The following is a 25,930-nucleotide window of genomic DNA, read 5'->3' on the forward strand; positions in this document are numbered from 1 at the left end:
CTCCAGCATTTGTTATTGGTTGATTTCTTGATGACAGCCATTCTTTCTGGAGTGAGATGGAACCTCAATTTTGTTTTAATTTGCATCTCTCAAATAAGCACTGATGTTGAACATTTTTCTTATACTTATTTGCCTTTCTACTTCTTTATCTGAGAAGTGTCTGTTCATTTCAGATGCCCATTAAAAGTCATGCATTTAAAAAAATCTCTTGAAGAACAAAAATTCTCATTTTACTCACTTTATCTTTTATGTTTAAAAATCTTAAAGTAAATTAGAGAACTTCTGATATTTTATTCCTGAATGCTCAATTTGGATTGCTAAAAAAAAAGGACATTTCCCTATAAAGCCAAATAATATCATCAAAAGTAACATTTATTTCTCAATAGGATCTAATGCCTGGTCCATCCCCTACCAACCCTTTCTCAACTATCTTTTCCAGAGTCTGTCTGAACTGAGTTCTAATCCAGGATTGGGAGTCTCGCCTAGATGATATGTGCTATTTTGTTTTAATACAAATTTTTATTTTGTGTGAATTTGGACATTATTCATATTATAGGTATGTCTTGGTTACTTTTCTCTCATTGCTGGGACAAAATACCTGACGCCCAAAATTAAGGAAGGAAAGGTTTATTTCACTTACAGTTTGTGGAGGTTTCAGTCCATACTTGACAGGTTACAGGCAGAGTGGCACATGGCAGAGAGCTACAGCTCATGGCGGCAGAACACAGCAAAAGTAACAAGCACACAAGGGAGGAATGGCCTCAAGCAGCGTCCTCCTCTCCCTTACATATGCAAACTATCTACCCCAAGGGGGGTGTAGCTTTCACACCCACAATCAATCAAACTCTAAAAGCCTGCCCCATGACCACATGAGGCTTTGGGGGGACACCCAGACACAAACCATAACAAGGTTATTGATATTTTTGAAACCTGAACAATGAAATCTGAACAAATAATATGTCCTACTTAATTCTGAACGTTGAAAATTTGAAAAATACAGGTGAAATTAAGAGGAAGTACAGGAAAAACCCCTTTATAATCTTACCATGATGAGGTAGTGTATCTTGGTATGTATGATTTTCCCACATGTAAGTGTACATACTTTGGTACTTTAAAAAATAAATTTGTTTTAGCTACATAGTCTGCATTTTTTCAAGGGATTAGATTTTCTTCTCCTTCTCTCTCTCTCTCTCTTTCTCTCTCTCTCTCTCTCTCTCTCTCTCTCTCTCTCTCCCTCCGCCTCTCTCTCTGTCTCTCCGTCTCATTCTATGTCTGTCTCTCCCATTGGGGACTGAACCCAGGACTCAAGCATCCTATGCAAGACCTACATGCACAGCCCCTCATTATCTCTAAAGGCCATATAGTAATATTTAATTATATGGAGATACCATAATTTACTTGACAACCTGCTTCTTTTGACAGTTAGATTTCTTTTTCAAAATGTAATTTCTTCTGTACTGGCCATTCAATTGTACTTTCTACTTCATGCTAATGATTTTTTAACTGCTTCGCTTGGATTTTCCGTACTGAGATCATATAATCTAAAAGCAATGATGATTTATTTCTTTATTTCAATATTTCTTCCTGTCATTTCTCCTTCCCCCAACCCCCATAATAATAGCTAACTTCTAGAAAGAACTGCATTAAATTCTAGTGAAACTCCTTAGAACTGACTTGAATAGGGATGCCCAGGGTAATTTGCTGGTCAAAGAATTTTGGGGTCTTCTTTATCCAAGTTTTCAAAGTATCTAGTTGGTGAAAATTATACATTTGATCAACAATGAGTGCTGAATTTTATGAAGTAACTTTTAGTGTCTGTCCTTTCCTTTGACATACTGATACATTATCATTATAGATTTGGTAGTCAAAGCAGACTTTGTAAAGTCAGCTTTACAATCCCAGAAACATCCTAACCACTCATTGTGCCTTTTTCCTACAGGACACAGCTAAGTGGGTGGAAATTTCTTCATCCTGTACATTTGCTTATCTTCTCAAACAATTTATTATTTTTATTTTCCAATAATTTTTCTCTTAATTTTATAATATAAATACTTAAACTCCTGTTTTTCTAACAGTGTCTTGAACTGATGGCTTCCTCTCAAGTAGGCAAGGATCTCAACCTGCTCTGAAGTGCACTCTTTGCTTCTTCCACTACCATCTGCCAATTTCCTTGTTATCACTGGCAATGTAAGTTCTAGATTCTTATCAGTATTTATTGGAGCTTAGCAGTCATTTTTACTACTTTTCACTTTTTGGGAGGAGGCCTTCTGGGCCCTCTGAAGACAATCCTTTCTCTCATATTCAGTTGCATTAGTGTGATATACCCCAAGCCCTTCCACGTGCTTCTTCATGGTTTTCTGTCTTCTCCTGTTTGTCAGTGTGTTAACTACGGCAACTTGATGATTTCAGCTTGTTGTGTGCTGAGTCCTGCCTCAAATTTGTGGCTCTGGGTATCATATTGGTTGGAGAAAAACGTACCTATTCTTATGAAGACTGTGTCAATAGATGAGATCTGGTGACTAAAAATTAATTCCTTGAGTGAAAAAGAGCAGACTATAAGTATTACTGTATTCTGTATTCTGTATTCATTACTGTATTCTACATGCTCCCCCCATTCCCATGATGAAACCTCATCACCACCGTGCTGGTATTGGAAGGTGGGGACACTGGACAGTGATTGAGTCATGAAGGCAGAATGCCAGATGCCACTGTGAGAGTTACATTGGCCAGGAACCTTGGCTAGCTTTACAGAATGGCACAGTACCTTGCCAGCCTTTGTCCCCTGGGTGGATGCATAGATAGTTTTCTATGAATTTCAGAACGTGGATTACGTAGACTCTTGAATATATGCCTGAGTTTCTGAGAGACTAGGTCTTTGCTTACCCTTTTGTGCAGTTTTTGCCCCTTTCCTTTGCCCCAGTTGCAGACATGAGGTCTGTGACCCTGTGTGCCTGATATCACCCCTTACCAGACATAAACACCCAGTTTGACCTGTATCAATTCTGTCTCCTGCAGTGGCTCCGTGAACCATGGTGTCATTTCTACTGAGCCAGCTGTAGCTTGTTTGGTCAGGTCCAGTTGCTGGAGGTGATGGGAGTTGGCAGTTCTTCCTTGGCACATGAATTTGGCCTCATTCTGATCCTCATCTACCCTTATGAAAGTATGTGTTTCCTGTCCTCGCAGAGCTGTAGCTATCAACCCACAGGCAACGAAGCCTTCTGACCAGGCCTCACCTTTGTCCCCATCCTTTTCCTCTCCTATTTGTGCGGCCAAGCTGAGTGGAGGATCTGTTGACATCATCTTCAGGGCTCACCAGGTCTTCTTCTCAGGTGTGAACATTCAGAACCACAAGCTGCAAACAGACCACATTTGGCCCCTCGGGATACCTACCTTGGGTTTGTAATTCAGGTCGGGTACATCTGCCATTGAAACAGTAATGTTGCCTGGATCAACACAGCTGCCATTCTACTTGTATCAGATTTTCAGACCAGAGCTAGAAAGTTAACTCCAGGTCAGATGAGTCTGAGGAGAAGCAAAGAAATGGGTTTGTGAGCCTGTCCCCATGACAGGTCAACAGTTGAAGCAGCTGCTGAAGTACGTGTCAAGTTGGACACTGGCATAGACTCCTGAGTATGTCTTGTAGTTTCTGGGAATGCCTCCTTATTTTAGATAATTTTAGATAATCAAGGTGGGTGTGGTGGCACATGCCTAGAATCCCAGGACTGTAGGAAGCTGAGGCAGGAAGATCACAGGTCCAATCCCAGCCTAGGTAACTTAGCAATTTAGTAAGACTCTGTCTCAAAATTTTAAAAGAAGGGTTGGGAGTGTAGCTCGATGCTAAGGCTCTAGCGTTAATGCTCAGTACTGGAAAAAAAAAGTTCAGACAATCAAACTGGCTGGCCTAACATTTTGGGTGTGGGGCTAAACAACTTCCCCTTTAAAAGAGAATAAACTATTTTTAAAGTACTACAGAGAGTTCCCATATGCCCCCTCTCTACCACTATATTATGATTGTTTTTCTTATTATAATATCTGCATTAGCATGGTACATTTGTTGCCATTGATGAGCTATTATAGATAATATAATGCTTTACATTAGAGTCAGTCTTCATGTTGTTTTAATTCTGTGCTTTTGACTAATAGACAATGTGGTATATCTAGTACAGTATTATATACAGTGGTTTCTCTGTCCTAAAAATTCCCTGTACTTCATCAGTTCATCTTTCATTCTCTTGCTCCCTCCCTCCCCCTGAACCCTTGGTAATCCCTGATCTTTTCATTGTATCTTTAGTTTTGCCTTTTCCGAAATGTCACATAGCTGGAATCATACAATATGTAGCCTCTTTAGACTGGTTCCTTGCACTTAGAAATATGCATTTAAGATTCTTCTATGCCTTTGCATGGCTTGATAGCTCATTTCTTTTCATGGTTGAATAGCATTTTGATATATGAATGCATGTTTTGTTTATCTTTTCATCTATTAAAAGATAAACTTTTCTTCCAATTTTCTGAAGTTCTGAATGAATCTTCTGTAAACATCTATGTGCAGGTTTTTGTGTGGATATAGATTTCAGTTCCTGTGGGTGAATACTCAGAAGGTGACTGCTGGATCATTGGTAAAACTGCTTAGTTTCCAAGAAACTGTCTGGTTGTCTTGCAAAATTGTGATCTCATTTTGTATTCTTATGTCCGAGAGATAGTTGCTGTGGCTCCCCAAATGTCCAGCATTTGCTGCTTTGGGATTTGAACCATTCTCATAGGTGTGTCTGTTCACATCTTTTGCTAATTTTTAGTTATGTTCTTTGTTTTCTTATTGTGTAGTTTAAGAATTATTTGTATATTTTGGATACAAATCCTTAATCAGATATATGTTTTTCAAATATTTTCTCCCAGTCTGTGGTTTATCTTTTTACTCCTGTTATGGCTTGTGTCTAGATGTCCTCGCAAAGACTCATGCAGTCATAGAGGGGACTTCTGCAGAGGTGGATGAGTCTAGAGTGTATGATTGATTCATGGTCCAATGCTAGGATTGAAGGTGGGTGATTATTAAATCAGTCCACTGATTGGTTTGGCATCACCCTAGTCCTTGTAGCCTGGATACAATGTAAGGGACAAAAGGAGGCTTGTCCTTTCCCTTGCTTGCTTTGCTACCTTCTGCCCACCATGGACTGTTTCTCCTCTGTGATGCACTCTGCCATTCCACCCTGCCTTGGAGCCAGCAGATTATGGACTGAAACCTCTATGAACTGTGAACTAAATAAACCTTTTGTCCCTTAACTTTGGGTGTTGGGTGTTTTGTCTCAGCAATGAGAAAAGTAACTAAGACAACTCCCTTCACAGAGTTTGTAAAACAATGACATTCATCTTGACAGTTTTTTCTTTTATGGATTTTGTTTTTGATGTGGTATCTAAAAAGCTATCTCCAAACCCCAAATCACCTATATTTTCTATGTTGTCTTCTAGAACTTTTATAATTTTACATTTTACATTTAGATCTGTGGTCCGTTTTGAGCCATTTTGTGTGTGTGTGAAAATGACAAGATCTATGTCCAGATTCTTCTCCCTGCTTCTTTTCTTGTTTTCCTTTTTCCTCTTCCTCCTTTTCTTCTCATTTCTTCTCCTCTTCTTTCCCCTCCTTCTCATTCTTCTTACATGTTTAATTGTTATAACACCATTTTTAAAGACCATCCTTTCTCCATCGAATTGCCCTTTCCCCTTTGTCAAAAATCAGTTGACTCTATTTATGTGAGTCTATTTCTGAGGTCTCTATTCTGTTTCATTGATCTAGTTACCTATATTTTTGCCAGCATCACCTATATTTTTGATTACTGTAGTTGTAGAGCAATGTTGATATGGGCTAGTGTCATTTATCTGATTTTGGTCTTTTAATTTTTTTCCCCTCTCTGGATGGGTAATACTGTACTTTCATGTTTCTATGCATGGCTAATAGGTTTTCTTTTTAAAAGCCAGACATTATAAATATTATAATGATGTAACTCTAGAAATCAATTTCTGTCCACCTCTCCAGGGGTTGTGGTTGCTGTTTGTTGTAGGTTGTTTGTTTCGTGACCTTTCTAAGCTATTTTTGTTTACTGATTCATTTATTCTTGTGGTGCTGGGGTTGGGGATTAAACCCTGGGCCTTGTGCACACCCTATGCAAGTGGCCTCACCACTGAGCTGCATCCCCAGCTGTCCACATTATTTTTGTCAAGACTGAATATCATCTGAGGACGTGGAATTCACTGTTCTACTACCTCTGTGCTCTGCGGGTTATTGGAGGTTTCCTTAAACTCCTGGAGCAAAATTCAAACAAAATAAAACCAAAACTCATAATCTTCTTTGCACACTGGCTCTATGTTGACTTGTTTCTCCCACACTCATCCAGGTTGTTCAGGACCCTGACTTAGTCTTTACTTCCTGCTTCTACAGAACCTAAACTTTCAGCCAGAGGTGAAAGTTTATCATTTTCTCAGGTGTTCTCTAGCCATGTGTCCAGCTCTGGGCATGTGTGTGAATGTCGAGATTCCCTAGTACTCATGGAGCTTTTCAAAGCCTTTTATCTCCTAGGCATTTCCTTTTCCAGCCTCCTCCTTCCCTTTTTCAGTATGGCTTTTCAGTATGTCTGCTGCTTGCTCATAATTATCTCTTGCCCCAGTTGGCTGCTGTTAGTATATTTTCCTTTTAATGTTTTCAACAAGTACTGCCTAAGAGGCTGCTGTGGCCCTGAGAAGGTTCTGAGCTGTGTGTGGAGCAAAGGGTAGCTCCCAAGTGAATCCCTTAGGGAGCCACTGGATAATTCAAAAGAAGTCACCACAATTCTTTGCTAAGAAGGTCTGTATTATCCCCTCTGACATCAGCAAGCTGCATAACAGGGGGAAATATCATAAAGTTATGGGGACAGAAATCACTGTGTCAGTAAATGAAGAAATCATTGAGAATTACGTAGGAGTTTGCAAGTAATCGTACAGTATTTGTTCATCTTGGTGTATATTAAATTTCTAGAACTTGGCCTCAAATCAGAGTACTCTGAAGAGCAGCTACCCCTTGGAACCACCACTGCATCATGAGCCAAGACAAAGGACCTGTTATTAGAACCTTCCATGTAGTTTGCATCATGACCTTAATAGTCGGAACCATCACCCAGATCTGTGAAGAAAGTGAATTTGAAGCGTGCATGTCAAAAAATAACCTTACTCACATTCCAAAAAACCTGCTACCAACAACCAAAAGCTTAGATGTATCTCAAAACTACATATCTGAGCTTCAGATCTCTGACATCAGCTTTTTGTCAGGGCTGAAAGTTCTGAAACTCTCCCATAATAGAATCCAGAGAATTGATTTGAGTATTTTCAAGTTCAATCAGGATTTGGAGCATTTGGATTTATCTCATAATCAGCTGCGAAAGATGTCCTGCTACCCGGTGGTGAGTCTGAAGCATTTAGACCTCTCATTCAATGACTTTGATGTGCTGCCCATCTGTTTGGAATTTGGCAACTTGACTCAACTCAGTTTCCTAGGATTAAGTGCTGTGAAGTTTCAACCATTAGATCTACTACCCATTGCTTCCTTGCATCTAAATTACCTTCTTCTGGTTTTGGGAGATAATTATGTAGATGAAAATATGAAAGAAAATCTTCAAGTTCTGAATACAAAAATACTTCACTTTGTTTTTCAACCAAATAGTTTATTCTCTGTCCAGGTGAACATATCAGTTAATACTTCAGGGTGCTTACAACTGACCAATATTAAATTGAATGATGAGAACTGTCAAGTTTTTGTTAACTTTTTATTAGGACTCATTAGAGGTCCGACATTACTGAATCTTATTCTCAATCATGTGGAAACCCCTTGGACATGTTTGGTTAACATTTTTCGATTCCTTTGGCCCAGACCTGTGGAATACCTTAACATTTACAATTTAACAATAGATCAAAAGGTTACAGAAATAAAATTTATTTACCCTGCAACAACCTTGAAAGCCGTGAAGATAGAACATATTACAAAGCGAGTTTTTCTTTTTTCACAGACAGTATTATACAGAGTGTTCTCGGAGATGAATATTCTGATGCTAACTATATCAGACACACCTCTGGTTCACATGCTGTGCCCTGACACACGCAGCCCATTTAAGTTTTTAAACTTTAGCCAAAATGTGTTCACGGATAGTGTTTTTGACACATGCTCCACTTTGGTGATGCTGGAGACACTTATCTTGCAAAAGAATAGTTTAAAAAACCTTTTCAAAGTAAGCCTTATGACTAAAAACATGCCATCTTTAAAAACGCTGGATCTTAGTGGGAATTCTCTGGGAATTCATACACATGAACAAAATTGCACTTGGAGCGAGAGCATAGTGCTGTTAAATTTGTCTTCCAATGTACTTACTGAGTCTGTATTCAGATGTTTACCTCCCAAAGTCGAGGTACTTGATCTTCACAGCAATAGGATAATGAACATCCCTGAGGATGTCACCTATCTGGAGTCTTTGCAAGAACTCAATGTTGCTTTCAATTCTTTAACCGACCTTCCTGGATGTGATACCTTCAGTAGCCTTTCTGCACTGATCATTGACCATAATTTAGTTTCCCACCCATCAACTGATTTTTTCCAAAGCTGCCAGAAGATTAGGTCAATGAAAGCAGGGAACAACCCATTCCATTGCACGTGTGAGTTAAGAGAATTCATCAAAAATACTGGCCAACTGTCAAGTGACATAGTGTGGGACTGGCCTGAAACTTACAAGTGTCACTATCCAGACCCTTATAAGGGAATCCTGCTAAAGGACTTCCATGTGTCTCCACTATCCTGCAACACAACTCTGCTTATCGTGACCATAGTGACCTCCATGCTGGTGTTGGCTGCTACTGTCACCTTCCTCTGCCTCTACTTCGATCTGCCCTGGTATCTCAGGATGATGTGTCAGTGGACCCAGACCCGGCGCAGGACCAGGAACATCCCCTTAGAGGAACTCCAAAGAAATCTTCAGTTTCATGCTTTTGTCTCCTACAGTGAACTTGATTCTGCCTGGGTGAAGAATGAATTACTACCGAACCTTGAGAAAGAAAACTTACAGATCTGCCTCCATGAGAGGAACTTTGTCCCTGGCAAGAGCATCGTGGAAAATATCATCAGTTGCATTGAGAAGAGCTACAAGTCCATCTTTGTTTTGTCTCCCAACTTTATCCAGAGCGAGTGGTGCCATTATGAACTCTACTTTGCCCACCACAAGCTCTTCTGGGAAGGGTCTAACAACCTAATCCTGATCTTGCTGAAACCCATCCCAGAGAACAACATTCCCAGCAAGTATCACAAGCTGAGGGCTGTCATGGCACAGCGGACTTACCTGGAATGGCCCACAGAGAAGAGCAAGCATGGACTTTTTTGGGCTAACGTTAGAGCTGCTTTCAATATTAAATTAACACTAACCAGTGACTACGATGATGCAAAAACTTTAGAAAGTCAGGAAATCTAAACTAAGAGATCTGGACTTTGATGAACATGATGGTTTTAAGTTATAGCTGGAGGTTTTCCATATACTTTTTTCATATATTTGGGAAACAATTCATGGAGACCTTACTCCAGCTGAGTTGGGGAATTGGGCTGGGAGTGAAGGTAGTGCTTACTTCTCACATTAGCTCCACCTCAGTCTCTTCTGGTTTAACTATTTGTTTTCACATCGAAATAGCCTTTTCACTGCTCAGTCATTTGGGGGAGATTTCCCCTCCCCTCTCCTTTCCCCAATGGATTCTGTGTGATCAAGAGTCTATGTAGTTTCATGTCAGCAAGAAAAGAATCGAGGTCAGGACTGTGCTCATGGGCCTTTGGCTTAAACCATGGATCTCATTGGCCTCTGGGTGAGCTTTATTATCCTACTCAGCTTTGAGGCTTGAGAAAAAATTCTTCCAGTGCTGGGATATAAGAAAGCATGTTTTTTCCATATTGGGTAATATTTTAAGTTTTTGATCCTGGTACAAACATATGTGATTAACCAGTGGAGATTCATGACATAAAAATGTATGTGCATAAAGAGAAACAAAAGACGCAGGTGTACTTGCTTGCCAAGTAGGGCCAAATTCACTTGTATGTCTAACTTGATGTTGAATAGGGTTTTTTTCTGATTGTCTTAGAATTGTCTGGTTGCCTTTGAGCTGGCCAGGACACTTCTACCTTGCTTAAATCACTGACTTTTGGATTCCTCTGATAGAGCATGTTAGTCTGTGCCCTCAGGAACACAGACATCTGTTACACAGAGTAATGGACAGCTCTCCTCTTATCACAGGACCCTGTGTGTCCCACTCCGCGCCCTGGAGCAGAGCATCTGCCATCCCAAGGTGCTGTTCTCTCTCACCCGTACAACTGCAGAACAGCCTCTCACTGGCTTCCTTGCCACCACTCTTGCTGCACATGTTTCCTAAATGGCAGTCGCAGTGATTTAAGGTGTAAATTATACTAAGCTATTTCCTGCTTAAAACCTCCTAGTGACCTACCTCCCCAGCAATGGGATGATAATCAAACCCTTCCTGGTGGCCCAGGATCGGTCACGGTCTGCTTTCCTCTCCGAACTCCCCCGTCTTTCCTGTCCCTCTTGTCTTTCCTCTTGTTCCAGGTGCCTTCTGGCTGTTCTGAATGCCTCACATTGGCTTCCGCCTGTGTCACCCGTACCCTTGGCTGGAGCGGTTTTCTCTGAGTCAGCTTAGCTGTCCTCACATTAGCATCTCCCTCCCACAGCACCTCGGCAGAGGGTCTCGTGGCCCTCTGGTGGCCTCCTGCACATTCCTCTCGTTCTTGCCTTCTCAGCACACGTCATTCTCTGCTCTTCCTGCTTCCCTCCACTCACTGTAAGGGCAGAAGAATGGGAACCTATGCAGGAGTTCACCGCTTCTCCCCCGTGCACTGCCCAAGCAGATGCGCAGTGAAAGCCTGCAGACAGCCCCAATTGGCCTCAGTGTCATCGCAGCCCTTGATTTTACCCGAAAGAACCTTGTGGACATGGAGCAGCTAGACTGTGGTGAGTGGGCCCTGGCAGGGTCCGTGCTGAGCGCCGGTTAGCCCGGGGTTCCCTGTTCTGCTGGCTGACCGGCGAGCTGACCGTGGCCTTGAGCGCCTGGGCCTGTTGTGCTCCTCTGCGGAGGGCTCTGCACTCCTCTCCCCAGGCCGCTTAAGGAGGTGAGACGACCCCAGGTTTAACCTGATGCTGAGACAGAGGAGCAGGAGCGCGCCTTGCAGATGAGCCCTTGCTCGCCCACCTGCGGCTCCTCCCTTGCCTGGGCCGAGATAGCCCTTTCGTTTTGAAGGTCCTAAAAAAGTACACTTATTTGACCAGTACAGACACCATACTCATGTGTTGAAATATCACACTGTACCTCAAAAATTGTTTTAAAATGTGTATCTAGGGAGGGGAGGGGAAGGAGATAAAGAATTGAGATGTGTTACCTGCATGTGCCAACTCTCTAGGATGACTGACATTCATTGTATACTGCAGACACGTATGCATACATACATGTGGGAAATAAAAAAAGCCATGTATCTCAAAATTGCTCAAATAGTAGATTTTAAATGTTCTTACCACAAAGAAATGAGAAGTATGCGAGTAATGAGTATGCTAATTAGCTTGATTTCATTACTCCACAATGTTATAACATCATGTCAAACCCCATAAATAGGTACACTTATTTATCAACAATAAAAATTTAAAAACTAAAAAACTTTTGTTCTCTATCATTTCTTGGGTAGATAAAAAACGGACTCAGAAAAGTGCAAAAACAGCCCCAAATCCCATACAGATGAATCCTCCCTGCATCCCACGTTTGTGCTACGCTTTCACGTGCCCCCAACGAAGCAGCTTGCCTTCGCATGTCTACATTTATCAACCCAGGGAGGAACAGGACACGGCAAAAATAAGCTCTGACGGGAAGGTATCTGCCCACTTGGGCTGCTGTGACAAAGTGCCAAAGCCTGGGTTATAAACCACAGGGCTGTACTGCTCGCGCAGTCAAGGTGCTGGCAGGTTTGGTGCCCACAGTGGCCTGCTTTCCGCTTCACAGATGCCTGTTTCGTCATCGTGTCTTCTTCCACAGAGAGAAGAGTGAAAGAGCTCTGTTTTCTCTTCTTAAAAGTACCAATCTTACTAACAACAGAAATTGATTTCACATAGTTCCAGAGGCCAGAAGTCAGGAATCAAGGAGTTGGCAGGAAACTCTGAGGGGGAGATTGTCCCGTACTCTCAGCTCCTGGCTTCTGGTGGTTGCTGGGAATTCTTAGTGTCCCTTGGTTATAGAGGTATTGCTTTTGACTCTCCTATTCTCTAAGTCCCCATGGGCAAGAGAGGGCACCATTCAGCCCAGCACTCTGGGTTGGTGTGCCTGTCTCTGATGGCCTGAAGACTCAGCTACAAAAGGGAAAAAGCTTCCTCAGAAGGAAGGAAGGATCTGAAAGAAGCTGCTTGGGAAATCAGAGGTACAAGGAAGGGAGAGACAGGCAGAGAGAGTGGGATGGAGGGACTCAGGACAATGGGGCGGGGTGCTGGGCGGAGGGTGGGGATGTAAATAGGGCAGGGTGTGAGGTTTTTTTTTTGTACTGGGAATCGAACTCATGACCTCAGGCTTGCCAGGCAAGTGCTTATGCCGCTGAGCTACATCCCCTTCCCTCAGGGTGTGAGTTTGAAAGAGAGTGAGAATTTATACACAAACACTGGAAAAAAGAAAATATTCTGTCTAGATTTTGGGGGGCTGATTTGATTAGAAGGGAATAAGAATAAACTACAGGGAGTCAAATAGACCTGAAGGGATTTCTGAAAACACAGGGACTTTCTAAAGGTTTTTAATTATAGTTAATGAAGAACATCAGGGTAGTGGAGTCTCAGTGAGAGACGGTTTTTATTTTCCTTTAGCCATTCTAGCAATGGGATTCTGAAATTCTTCTCTTTTCACCGCTGTGGTATCTGGGGCACATTTCATACCTCTTTAGTATTTTTGAGTTATTAATACTATATTCTAGTATAAAAATTATAATCTCAACCAGGCGTGGTGGTGTGTGCCTGTAAGCCCAGCACTTGGGAGGCTGAGACAGGAGCTCGCTGTGAGTTCAAAACCAGCCTGGGCTACATGGTGAGTTCAAGGCGAGATTCTGTCTCAAAAAAAAAATATAATCTCTAGCTCTATCTAAAGCTCATCTCTTTGTACCATATCATATGCTAGGCTTATTCCTCAGCCTTGGCATAAGTATGGGGGAAAGGGGCATGGTTTAGCTGAGATACACTCTTCCTGTCCTTCCTTCTCCCAGACTTAGCTTTTCTTGTGTGGAGACCAGGGATAAGGGGTAGGAAGGCAGACATTCTTTTCTATAATTGTGTTGAATAAGCTGTAGGCTAAGGTGCAGGACAGAGAGACCCCAAATACAAGGGCTTAAGTGAGTTTATTTCTGCTGGGTACTTTATAAAGAAAAAAGGTTTATTTAGCTCACAGTTTTGAGGGTTGGAAGTCCAAAGAGCATGGTGCTAGCTCAGGGGAGGGCCTCCTGGCTACATCACATCACAGCAGGCAACAATGCGTTGGGAACACATGTGGGACAGAGAAATCACATGGTGAGACCTGAAGCCAGAGAGCGAAAGAGCCAGAGTGAGAGAGCGAGAAAGCAGGAGCCAGATTTTATCTTTATAACAAGCCTCTCCAAAGAACTAGCTAGGATCCCACAAGAGCTGTATCAGTTCCTTCCAAGGGCAATGTCTTCAATGGCTTCAACAACTTCCACCAGGCGTCACCTCTTCAAGCTCCCACTGCCTCTCAACATGATCACACTGGGGCTGAGCTTCCAACACACGAGTGCTTGGAGGCAAACTTCATCCAAACTACAGCAGACGGGTCGCTGTCTCCATCCCATGAAGTCACTCAAGGGCCCAGGTTGCCCATTTGGCTTCAGTTCCCAGAGCTTTTGTCTTTCCACTGCTTGCTTTTTCCTTTATGTGGAGTCACAGGACCTGATGAGACCTCCGGTGTCTTCCCTGGGAGGTGTGGATCAAGGGAAGTTGAGGCAGAAACTCACCCCCTTCCCCAGGTGCAGGACGCCAGTGTCTATTGTGTTTTGGCCAAGGTTACATCAACAAGAATCTCCAGGTGAGTAGACATCAGTCTCTGTGCTGACTTACATTCCTGAAACCCAGTGGGTGGGCATAGTGTTCTGTGAGATGCTGAGGCAGAGACCAACCCAGAGGCTAGCTCTGCACATTCAACCATTCATTGAAGCATCTTCCTCAGGAGAGGGCTGCCTAGCCTCCCCATCCAGGCTCTGTGAGTGAACCTACGCCTGGCTGGAGACAAGATGAAATGGAGGGGGAGGGTGCAGGTTTACATGACAGACATTGGCATCCCAGGGCTGCTGACATGCCCTGCCCCCAGCAGTCCCAGGCGGACTGGGCAGTGTGAAGGTGGGGTTATGGTGAAGATGGTGCTATCTAGTTCAACTTCCTTTTAGAATGCCCCTGGGGAGAGCCTGGCTCCCGTCATGGATAGTTTTCTGTAGGATGTGGAACTATAACACTTCCTTAGGGATATGACCCAAGTCATAAGAAAAGTTCCATAAACACCCTATTTCTTAGTCAATAGAACCAACAGATGGGAAAGGAGACCAGCTATTAAGTTATTTGGCAGATGAGCAATCTAAAACAGTACATTCCAAATTTGTGAAATAATAAAAAGACACCATTCATAGTAATAAGAGAAAGGGGAGAGGGTGATGTAAGGATTTATGGCCATTGATTCAGAAAGTCTGTTTCATGGACTATCTTCCTATCTTAAGGGAATAATTGTTCATACACATCTAAGAGAAATATTGCTGCTTATTGCAGGGTTACTTCTAATAGGAAAATTTGGAAACAATTTAAATGCTCCACAGTAGAAGTATTTATTTACAGTAAATACATTGTAAATTAAAATTTTAAAGAAACATTAGAGATAAAATGGAGTATTATTCAGCTAATAAAAAAGTTGTGGATGAATACTGACATGAAAAGATATAGATTATATATTATAGATTAAGAAAAGCAGATTAAAAATCAACACACACAATACGATGCTGTGTGTGTGTTTTTAAGTAAACTGGTGCAAACTTTCTGAATGGTAGTTTGTCAGTAAACATCAAGAGCCTGAAGCATATTCATAGATAGAAAAAAGTCTGCTGGATACAACAAAAAAAGGAATTTGTATATCTCTCTATGATGGGATTATTATTGAATTAATATTTTTCTTTTAATTTCATTATATTCTCGATTTTTTTTATTTGCATAATAAAACATTTTATTTGGATGACAAAAATAAAATAACTAAGAACCTGTGTTTGAGAGGTACATAGCAGACATATTTATTTGACCTTGTTATGCAGAAGAACCTTCTAAACCTAAACCTAGCACCCAGCATAGCAGCAGGGTTATGGTTTATATCTAGAATGTTCCCTAAAATCTCATGTACTCATAGGTCATAGGTAGGGGTTCTGGAAGGTGATTGGATTATGGGGGTTTATAACTGGCTTGCCATTAGGAGGCGGGGTCTAATTGAATAAGGTAGGTCACTGGGGCATGGCCTGGAAGGGTCCATCTCTTCTCCACTCATCTTTGCTTCCCAGGGTTGTGTCCTGAGCTGACTCTCCTCTGCCATGCCCCTCTGACACACTACTCTACCTTGGAGCCAGCCAACTATGGACTGAGACCTCCACAGACTGTGAGCCAAATAAACCTTTCCTCCTTTAAATTGGGGCTGTCAGGTATTGTGTCTCAGTAACGAAAAAGTAGCTAAGACAGTGGGCTGCAGGAGCCGGCTGGTACACACTTGTGAGAGCCAGCCATTAAATATCCACAAATTTTACAAGCAGACCAATTGGCAGAGAGAAATCAGTAGTGTAGGAATGTTGACACTGAAAATACCAGCAAATTCTGGGTCTTTTGAGGCTGGTTTACTGGTGCATAACTGAATGACAATAATAGCAAAGAGAACAATGAACTTATTTATTTATATAAAATCTACACATGTAGTGAAACTGAAAGGTAAATAATTGAGTAAGATGAGCGCAAACAGTGTGACAGAGGGTCACGGTCAGTAACATCAAAGAGAATGTACACTTAAATAGTAAAACAGCCCCGATACAAAAATAGGCAAAAATATGTACAGACAATTCACTAAAGAGATACAAATTTCCAACAAACATGAAAAAAGCTCAACAATATTTCTTTTAGTTACTTTTCTTTTTGCTGAGAGAAAATACCTGACACCCAAAGTTTTGAAAGGAGGAGTTTATTTTAGCACACAGTTTGTAGAGGTTTCAGTCCATAGTTGGCTGGTTGCAAAGCAGGGTGGCATGCAGAGGGGCCTCAGAGATTAGGAACAGCTCATGGTGTGGCAGGGCAGGCAGCAAGCAGCAGCGGCAACAGCAGCAGCAGCCGAAGCAGCAGCCTGCCTTTTTTATTGCTTCCAGACTGCTCACCTTTTGGGTGGTGCCATCCATACCCATGGTGAACCTTCCCATTATCCACACCCAGAACTATGCTAAACCAATCAATGGACTAATTTAGTGGCTGTGTGTCCTTGATCCTAGTATCACATACCCTAGATCCAGCCACCTCAAAAAGCCCAACCTAGGACCACATGGGGCTTTGGGGGACATCTGGATACAAACTATAACAACATTTATAATAAAAGAAAGTAAAATGAAACAAGAATGAGATACTGTACTGCTTTATATCAATGAAATGAAGAGATCTCTAAAATGTTATTTTTATGTGGATGCCTAAAATGTTATTTTTTTAACCCTTGAAGAACAGGTGCATTGGAACAAACTTTATGAAAAGCATTTTGGCAAAATTGCATCAAGATCATAAAAATCCATGTTCTTCAACCTGATTGTTTCTTTTCAAGTTTATCCTAAAGCAAGAGTTAAAAATCCAGGCCAAGATTCTTTTTTATTCCTGGTAAATAATATTCTTTTTTATTAGTAGAATTTATGTTTGCAGTACATGCAACTTACAGTCATCTTGGGGAGGGGTACCTGTGCAAATACTGCTTGGTCCTTTTAAAATTCCCTTCTCCTTCCCTCTTACCTCCTTCCCTCTTATCTCCTTCCCTCCACCTCCAAACCCCCTTTCCCTTTTTTCCCTTGTTGACATTGTTAATCTTAGCTCATGTTTATGACAAAAAATGTTTGTGTTCATTGAGGTGACTAGGTTCCCATACAAGGCACATCTTTATTTTCCTTATTTCCTCTCCCTTCCCCATCCTCTCTCCCATGTTCCCTTGGACCCCTTCCCATTTGCAAGAGCTCTACCCCCTTGTCTCCTTCTACCTATCCTTTGTTGTGCTCCTTGTTTGCACTTTCCCTTACTCAACTGAGAGATACTATATGTCTGATTTATTGCACTATATGTCTGATTTGTGTGTCTGATTTATTTCACTCATTATATTTTCCAGGTGCATCCATTTTCCCGCAAATGTCTCAGATTTGTCCTTCTTTATGCCACATAGAATTCCATTACTTATACTACATTTTCTTTATCCAATCTTCTTTTGGTAGGTACACAGGCTGCTTCCAGGATTTAGCTATTATGAATTGTGCTTCTATAAACATTGGTATGCATGTGTTACTATAGTATGATGCCTTTACCTCTTTGAGGAACATGCCTAAAGGGAGATAACTGGATCACATGGAATTTCTAATTTTAGTTCTTTGAGGAATTTCCATAATGGTTGCATTCCATAGTTTACATTCCACCCAACAATGTAGGAGAGTTCCTTTTTCACCACAGCCACAGCAGCATTTGTTATTTTTTTTTTTATTATTTAGTTCAGGCTGGCCTTGAACTCACCATGTAGCCCAGGCTGACCTCAAACTCACAATAATCTTCCTGCCTCAGCCTCCTGAGTACTGGGATTACAGGCATGTGCCACCATGCCTGGCTTTTTTTGATTTCTTGTTAATTGTCATTTTCTCTGGCGTAAAGCTTAGTGTTGGTTTAATTTGCATTTCTCTCATGGCCAGGATACTGAATATTTTTTCTTGTATTTGTTAGCCATTTGTATTTCTTCTTCTGAAAATGTCTGTTTCACTTGTCCATTTCTTAATTGGGTCTTTTATGTTAGGAGGTCTAATTTTTTTGAGTTCTCTGTATATTCTAGATATTAGTCCTCTTTCTGAGGAATAGCCAGTGAAACACTGTTTTCCCATTCTGTAGGTTATCTCTTCACTCTACTCATTTGCTGTACAGAATATTTTTAATTTGATGTACTCTTTTGTTGATTCATGCTGATATTTCTTGTGCAATTGTGGTTCTGTTTAGGAAATCCCTTCATACACCTATGTGTTCAAGAGTTTTACCTATTTTATCTTCCAGTAAATTCAATGTTTCCATTTTAATGTTTAGATCTTTGATCTATTTTGGTTATAGTAAGGTACATGGTGAGAGATATGGGCCCAGGTTCAATCTTCTGCAAACAGATACAAGTTTTTCCCAAAGTATGATATTGGGCCTTTTGTCAAAGACCAAATAGTTGAATGTGCCTGGGGATGTTGCTTTTTAAAAAATTTTACTTGAACTTTATTTGGAAGTTCAAATAGTGATTTAACATCACACCTCTTTTCTTACACAGGTAATGGACAAGTCCTAGAGTTATCACCAACTGCACTAACGCAACCCCAGCTTGCTTTTGAAGCAACATCTCCAGCAGTCTCACGGCCTTTGGAATCTACAACATCTCTGAATGAAGAGTCATCTGACAGCAGGAGAATGGGTTCTGGGAGGATGACTGTCATTTTGTCCTCTTCAGGAGCCCCAGGGGCTCTTCTGTACCTAAATGAGGCAGGGCAAGTCACAGATCACAGCGGGGAGTGAGGGGAGAGCTGGTTGCAGACTAAAGCACTGCAGTGGAAGTAGAGCAGGGTAGAGAGCACCTGAGCCTCTGACACAAAGGCAAAAGTCTTCACATTCAACCTCTGATAGTGATCAGAATGGATCATGGAGGAACCAACTGGATGGAAAGTGGTTTGGTCATTGTCTAGGTTATCTTCACAGCCCTCCAGGACAATATTCCACTTGGGGAAAGAAGCTGAGTCCATGGTGGATGTTGCCCAGCCGTCATCCAAAATCAGCTGATCTAAAATGATGAGTGATGATAATTGGTCTTTATTCTCATCTGAAAAAAGGTCCATCTCTACCAAAACCAGCTGATGTTGGGGTCATTCCTGTTTAAGACTCTAACTTCATGTAACTTGGTTGGTGGAAGTGTATCACTATAGGGTACTCACTGTCTTTGTAAGGCTGTCAGTAGGACTTATCTAGGTAGGTTTGCAGGATCAGCATAAGTGGACCTGGCTTCACAGAGGCCACTGCAGGAGGAAGAGTTTTGATGTTGGTATTTAGTAGCATGTCATCCCTATTGTAATAGCACTTCATGGTCATTCTGAATCCACTACCTCTGGATATTTTGCTTGGAGGAAGATCTTCCCAGAGAGCATGCATTCCAGTTTCACAGATGGTCTTATCATCTTCAAACGTATGCATTGTTCCACATCCCTGTAGTGATATGTGAACCAGCTCCTGAGACTGAACTGTGAAGCCAGGCTGGAGTTTCCCACTCTGAGTGGACTCAAGTTGAGAATTGGTTTTATTTGGTGGGTGTAGACCTCAAAGTCCATAAGCCCATCTTTGGTACAGAGTTCTCCTGTGACTACAGAGTGGTGACTTACAGAGACACTCAAGGTTGATCACCATGAATACTGTATCTTGAGTTAGGACAAGTAGAACTTGAGTTAAGACAAGTAGAACTGACAGAGAAGATGTTTTTCAGAGAATTTGGGCTTAAGTTTGGCAGAAGTGTAATTTCAAGCCATTTGTCCCTTCTGTGTGGAACCTGTAGTCATGCAGCTGGCTCGTGGGGATGTTCCTGTTTCCAGTGCTCACAGATAATGTCAGTTTCCCAGGAAATTCTGGTGTGGTGAGAATCAAGTGTGAGGCATGACACATCACAGACAGATCTGCTGCACAAATTTGTGATGAGAAGATGCTCTTCTCCCAGTGAGATACAAATGAAACCTTCAGGGGTGTCATGTAGAAAGGACTGTGACCTCGCACACAGTGAGTTAGTCCAGTGGCATCGAGTGGCATGCAGGGTCATCTTTTGGCTGTCAATCAAGCTTTCTCTTAGGGTCTGCTGCAGGGTCAGGCTGTGGGATCTCAAAACATTACCAATCTCAGTGATCCATCCCCTATGAGGCTTGCTCATCTCACCATCAACCATGCCACAGACAACTTGTGTGCACTGCAGGTGCTGAGAGCTCATGTGTCTCTTCCTCTTGCCCAGCTGCACAGAAGAACTGGTATATGACATCCTCACCTCTTGCAATAGTACTGCTGTCGATAACTCTGATGCTTATCTGGTGCCCACCAGCCACTCCCCTTGTACGTGTTTCATTCGGGGACTTCAGGGTGAGCTTTTCCAGGGAACATGTGGGGAATAAGGGCAGGGAAAAAAGTCCAGGGCATAAGTGCAGTTCAGCATTTCAACACCAAGGGGATCGACCACAAATGCACGCCATTTCTTGGTGTGAAGACTGCTGTTACTCCACTTTCATTGCAGGGACAGTGCCTGGGAAGGTAGGGTTTACCAACTGAGGAAGACCAATCCAATTTACTGAAGTCAAAAGTGTAAGAAGAGGTAAGATGACCGCTCAGCTGCTATAGAGCAACTTGGGAGACTTGTAGAACTTCCCCTCTGTCTGTACATGTGGCAAAAGGCACCAGTGTCTGGGGGATATTTCTGTTCCCTCTATTCTGTTCCATTGACCCACGTGTCTGTTTTAATCTAGTACCATTCCATTTTTATCAGTATTGCTTTGTAGTATATCTTGAGGTCAGGGAATGCAGTGCCTGCTGCTTTACTCTTGTTGCCCAAGATTGCTTTTGCTATTCTGAGACTCTTCTGGTTCCATATAAATTTTAGGATTGTTTTCTTTTTTCTTTTTTTTTTTTCTCTGGTACCAGGAACCGAACTCACGACCTTGCGCTTGCCAGGCAAGCGCTTTTGCCACTGAGCTAAATCCCCAGCCCCAGGATTGTTTTCTTTAGTATGTTGTTGATACTTTTTTTCTGAGGCAGGGTCTTGCTGTGTAGGTCAGGGTGGCTTTGAACTCATGGTGTTTCTCCTGCCTCAACCTCCCAACTTCTGGGATTACAGCTATATGCCACCATGCCTGGTCTGCTTTTTTTTGGTATTTTGATTGGGACTCCATTGAATCTGTGCAATCATTTTGGGATATGACCATTTTGACAATACTTGTTCTGCCTATCCAGGAAGAGGGGACATCTTTCCATTTTCTGATGTCCTCTTCAATTTCTTTTCTCAGAGTACTATTGTAGTTTTCTCTGTAGAGTTCTTTCACTTCCTTGGCTAGGTTAATACTTATGTGTTTAGTTTTTCTTGATGCTACCATGATGGTATTGTTTTCATAATTTTCTTCTTGTTTAGTTCTCTCTTAGAGTATACAAATGCCACTAATTTTTGTAATTTTTGTATTCTGCTACATTTGCTTAAATTGGTTATTTATTATAAGTTTTTTGTGGAATTCTTCAAGTCTCCTATTTAGAGTATCATATCATTTGGAAATGATGATGATTTGTGTTCATCTTTCCAATCCATATCCCTTTTATTTCTTCCTCTTGTGTGATTGCTTTATTGAATAGAAGTGGTAATAGGGGGCATCCTTGTCTTGTTCCAGGTTTTAGAGGGAATGCTTTCAATTTTCCCCCATTTTATATGATGTTGGCTGTTGGTTTGTCATAAACAGTTTTTTTTTCTTTTTATCAAGTTCAGGTATGATTCTTCAATACCTTTTTTTAAATGGTTCTTATAAAAGAGTGTTGTATTCTGTTGAAAGTCTTTTCTGCAACTATTGATATGATCATGTGGTTTCTGACTTTGCTTCTGTATCTATGTGATATTACATTTATTGATTTGCATAGATTGAACCATCCTTGCATCTCAGAGATGCAAGCTACTTTATCATATTGTATGACCTTTTGGATAATGAGCTACATTCTATTAGCTAATATCTTGTTGGGGATTTTTGCATCTATATTCTTTAAGGAGACTGGCCTGTAATTTTCTTTTTTAGTTGTATTTTTATCCTGTTTTGGAATCAGAGTGGTGCTGGCTTCCATAAGTGAATTTGGAACACTCTATCCCTTTCAATTTCTTTGAAGAGCTTGATGAGTATAGGTGAATAACACTCTTAAAGATTTTGTAGAACTCAGCAGTGAATCCATCAAGTCCTGGGTGTTTTAAATTGGTAGATTCTTTACTACAGTCTCAATTTCATTGCTTCTTCTTGGGTTGTTCAGTGTTTTTGTATCTTCTTTGGTGAACTTTGGTAATTTGGATAAGTCTAGGAACCAGGATTCTAAATACAGGTGCTTATTAACATTTTGTGAATCTGAAAGAGCACCCTAGCCCCAGGCAAATAGCTGGAAATGCTTATGCTGACTTGAGATTTGTCCAGATATTGACACTTTAGGGTCAAAATTTGGCAGGAAAATCCAAGTAGTTGAGGGAGAATTCATAAAAAGGTAAATGTCCAAGTGACATCATTTCTGTTCCTGGCAAATGTCACAGGACACAATTTAGAGTTCTCCAGTCTGGTGAGTGAGAGGAATTGTGAGGTTGCATGAGAGAAAGTAAGGAGGAAAGAAAGGTGCTACGCTTTGAATATGGCAGTGTCTTCCAATATGTTAAAGGCTTGTTCCTTAGGATGGGACTCCTGGGAGATGCTGCAGATCTTTAGGAGGTGGAGCCTCGTGGGAGTTCCCTTAAGTCATTGGGAATGTGCTCTTGAAGGGCATCCTACGACCCAGGCCTCTTTTTTCTCTCTTTTGGTTCCTTGATCATAAAGTGAGGAGTTTTGATCCACATCTTATTCTCCAGTATTGCCACCCAGCAATTAACTAGAACTCCAAAACAATAGATCTGCCTGATTTGGACCAGAATCTCCAAAACTGAGTCAAAGTACAGCTTTTGTCTTCATAGGTTACCTACCTCAAGTATTTCGCTATAGTGATGGAAAACTGACTAACACAGAAAGAAAGAAACACCATTGCTCTGCATATTGTGGAAGTATTAGCCCTACTGTTATAAGAACCTCATAAACTATGATATTGTGCTTTTGATTAAGAAATTATACTGCCCACAACTTTAGAATAAAAATATTCAACAAACTAGGAATAAAATGGAACTTTCTCAACCCAGTAAAACGTGTCTATGGAGAACTCACAGCTAGCATCATATTTAATTGTTAAGCACTTAAACTTTCCTCCTAACATCAGGAACAAGACAAGGATGTCTGCTCACACTACTTCTATTCAACATTGTACTAGAGGTACAAGGTAGGGAAATTAGGTAATTAGGAATCCATGTAAGAAAAGAAGAAGTAAAACTGCCTCTATTTGTAGGTGGTATGACCTTGTTAATGCAAAATGCACAGAAATCTACTCCTTTTAGTTAGTTTGGGCTGCCCTACTGTACTGTCTTACACTGGGTGGCTTATAAAGAATAGGAATTCATTTCTCACAATTCTGGAGGCCAGAAGTCTGAGGTCAGAGAGCCAGCACAGTTAGCATCTGGTGAAGGCTCTCTTCCCAGTCACAGACTGCTGTCTTCTTGAACCCTCACATGCCAGAAAGGGACTCAAGTGCTCTCTGGGATGATGGCTCTAATTCCATTAACAAGGGCCCCACCTTCCTGAGCTAATCACTTCTTAAAGACTTAGCTTCTTAGTACTGTCCCATTAGAGGTTAGGCATATGAATTTGTGGGGCACATATTTTAGTCCATAGCACCACTAAAAACTATTATAACAGAAAGTTGTAAGATATACAATCAATATAAAAATGAATATTTCTATGCTGCAGCAATGAACAAAAAAATTTAGAAATAAAATTTATTTACTTATTTTGATTTTTTAGAGCAGAATATATTTATTGGGGAAAGAAAGCTTCTGTCTGAGAGACACAAAAGGGGTCTGAGCGGGTCACCTAGAAATAAATTTTTTTGAAACTTTAGAATTGTTTGCAATATCACTAAGAAATACTTATTAATAATTTTTTTAAAATACAAGATTGTATACTGAAAACTGCAGAAGTTTACTGAAAGAAGTTAAAGAAGACCCAAATCAGTGAAAGACATCCCATACCCATGGATTGAATATAATGTTATTAAGATGGCAATACACCCCAAAGTGACTCAGAAACACAACATCTGTCAAAATACCAGCTGGCTTCTTTGCAAAAATTGACAAAACAATCTTGAAATTTCTGTGTAAATGGATGGACCCAAATAACCAAAACAATCTTGAAAGAGAACAAAGCTAGGGGCTGGGGATTTAGCTCAGCGGCAAAAGTGCCTGCCTGGCAAGCGCAAGGTCGTGAGTTCGGTTCCCGGTACCGGAGAAAAACCAAAAAAAAAAAAAGAACAAAGCTAGAGGACTTATATACTTCTTGATTTCAAAACTTACTACAAAGCTATAGTAATCAAGATAGTATAGAACAGCATAGAATAAGAACAGATAAATCAATCAATCAATAGAATACGATTTAAGACCCATACACCTATGGTCAATTGGCTTTCAACAAGGGTACCAAAATCATTCATTGGAGAAAGAAGAGTCTTTTCAACAGTGGTGCTGAGACAACTGAACATCTACCTTCAAAACTAAAGTTGATCCCTACCTCACATTATATACAAAAATTAATTAAGAGTGGATAGGAGACCTAAGGATTGGGGGTAGCTCAGTGGTAAAGCACTTGTCAAGTATGCAGGAGGTCTTGGGCTTGAGCCTTAGCATCATGAAACAAACAAATAAACAAAAGGATCAATGACCTAAAAGAACTAAAATAAGTGGCCAAAATAAAACATAGGTGTCAATATTTGTGGCATTGGATTGGACAATGGTTTCTTAGATTTGATACAGAAAGTACAAACAACAAAGGAAAGAAATAAGTTGCACACCATCAAAATGAAAACTTTGTGCTTCTAAAGATACCATCAAGAGAAAGGAAAATGGGGGCTGGGGATATAGCTCAGCGGCACAAGCACCTGCCTAGCAAGTTTGATTCCCGGTACTTCCCCCAAAAAAGAGAGGGAAAAGACTATCTCCAAAATGAAAAAAAAAAAAAACCGTAATTCCTATATCTGATAAGGAATTTGTATTATTCTTAGAGTATATTCTCTTACAACTCAATTATTTAAAAGACCAAAAAAATTTAAAAAGACAATCCCCCAAAATATGTAGACATATCCAAAACGTAAGAAAACATGCTCAACATTTTTTTGGGGGGTGGGGGGTACTGGGAACCCAACTCACGACCTTGCGCTTGCCAGGCAGGCACTTTGCCGCTGAGCTAAATCCCCAGCCCCTCAACATCATTATTGATCAAGGAAATGCAAATTAACACAACAGTGAGACACAACTTCATACCTGGTAGGATGGTTATAAAAGTCAGATAATAAAAGCATTAACATAGATGTGGAGAAATTAGAACCATATGCGCAAATGTAAAATTATGTCACTGCTATCAAGGAGTCTGGTAGTTCATCAAAAGGAGAAATGCAAAATTACCAAATTATGCAACAATTCTACTGCTACATATACACCCAGAAAAAATATATCTACATAAAAACTTTCACATGAATGATTATAACAGCATGACTCATAAACTCTAATGTCCATCAGCTAATAAATGGGTGAATAAAATGGTGTAACCATACAACTGAAAGTTATTTAGCAACTATACAAAAATGAAATATACATACTGCAACATGGATTAACCAGTAAAACATTATAAGTGAAAGAACCCAGTCACAAAAAGCTACGTATTACTTGATTCAAATTATATGAAACATCCAGA

General features: G+C 40.8%; 1 protein-coding gene and 1 pseudogene across 6 annotated transcripts in view; one reads left to right on the top strand and one right to left on the bottom strand.

Moving 5' to 3' along the window:
- Positions 1-11,706, top strand: part of Tlr6 (toll-like receptor 6) — a 25,715-nt gene extending 14,009 nt beyond the window's left edge. For 5 of the 6 annotated variants that reach the window (XM_013518059.1, XM_013518057.1, XM_005391993.2 and 2 more), the window contains one exon: positions 7,004-11,706. In XM_013518059.1, coding sequence (XP_013373513.1) covers positions 7,065-9,473 — 2,409 coding nt within the window. In that variant the 5' untranslated portion in view covers positions 7,004-7,064 and the 3' untranslated portion in view covers positions 9,474-11,706. Of the gene's footprint in view, positions 1-2,075; positions 2,188-7,003 lie in introns of all 6 variants that reach the window. The other variant, XM_013518058.1, reaches the window with a different exon arrangement.
- Positions 11,707-18,564: 6,858 nt separating this feature from the next.
- LOC102004334 lies at positions 18,565-20,923 on the bottom strand (annotated as a pseudogene).
- Between the last annotated feature and the right edge of the window lie 5,007 nt (positions 20,924-25,930).

The sequence above is a fragment of the Chinchilla lanigera genome, unplaced genomic scaffold (assembly GCF_000276665.1).
Source record: "Chinchilla lanigera isolate Chin_1 unplaced genomic scaffold, ChiLan1.0 scaffold00042, whole genome shotgun sequence".
Taxonomy (NCBI): Eukaryota; Metazoa; Chordata; class Mammalia; order Rodentia; family Chinchillidae; genus Chinchilla; species Chinchilla lanigera.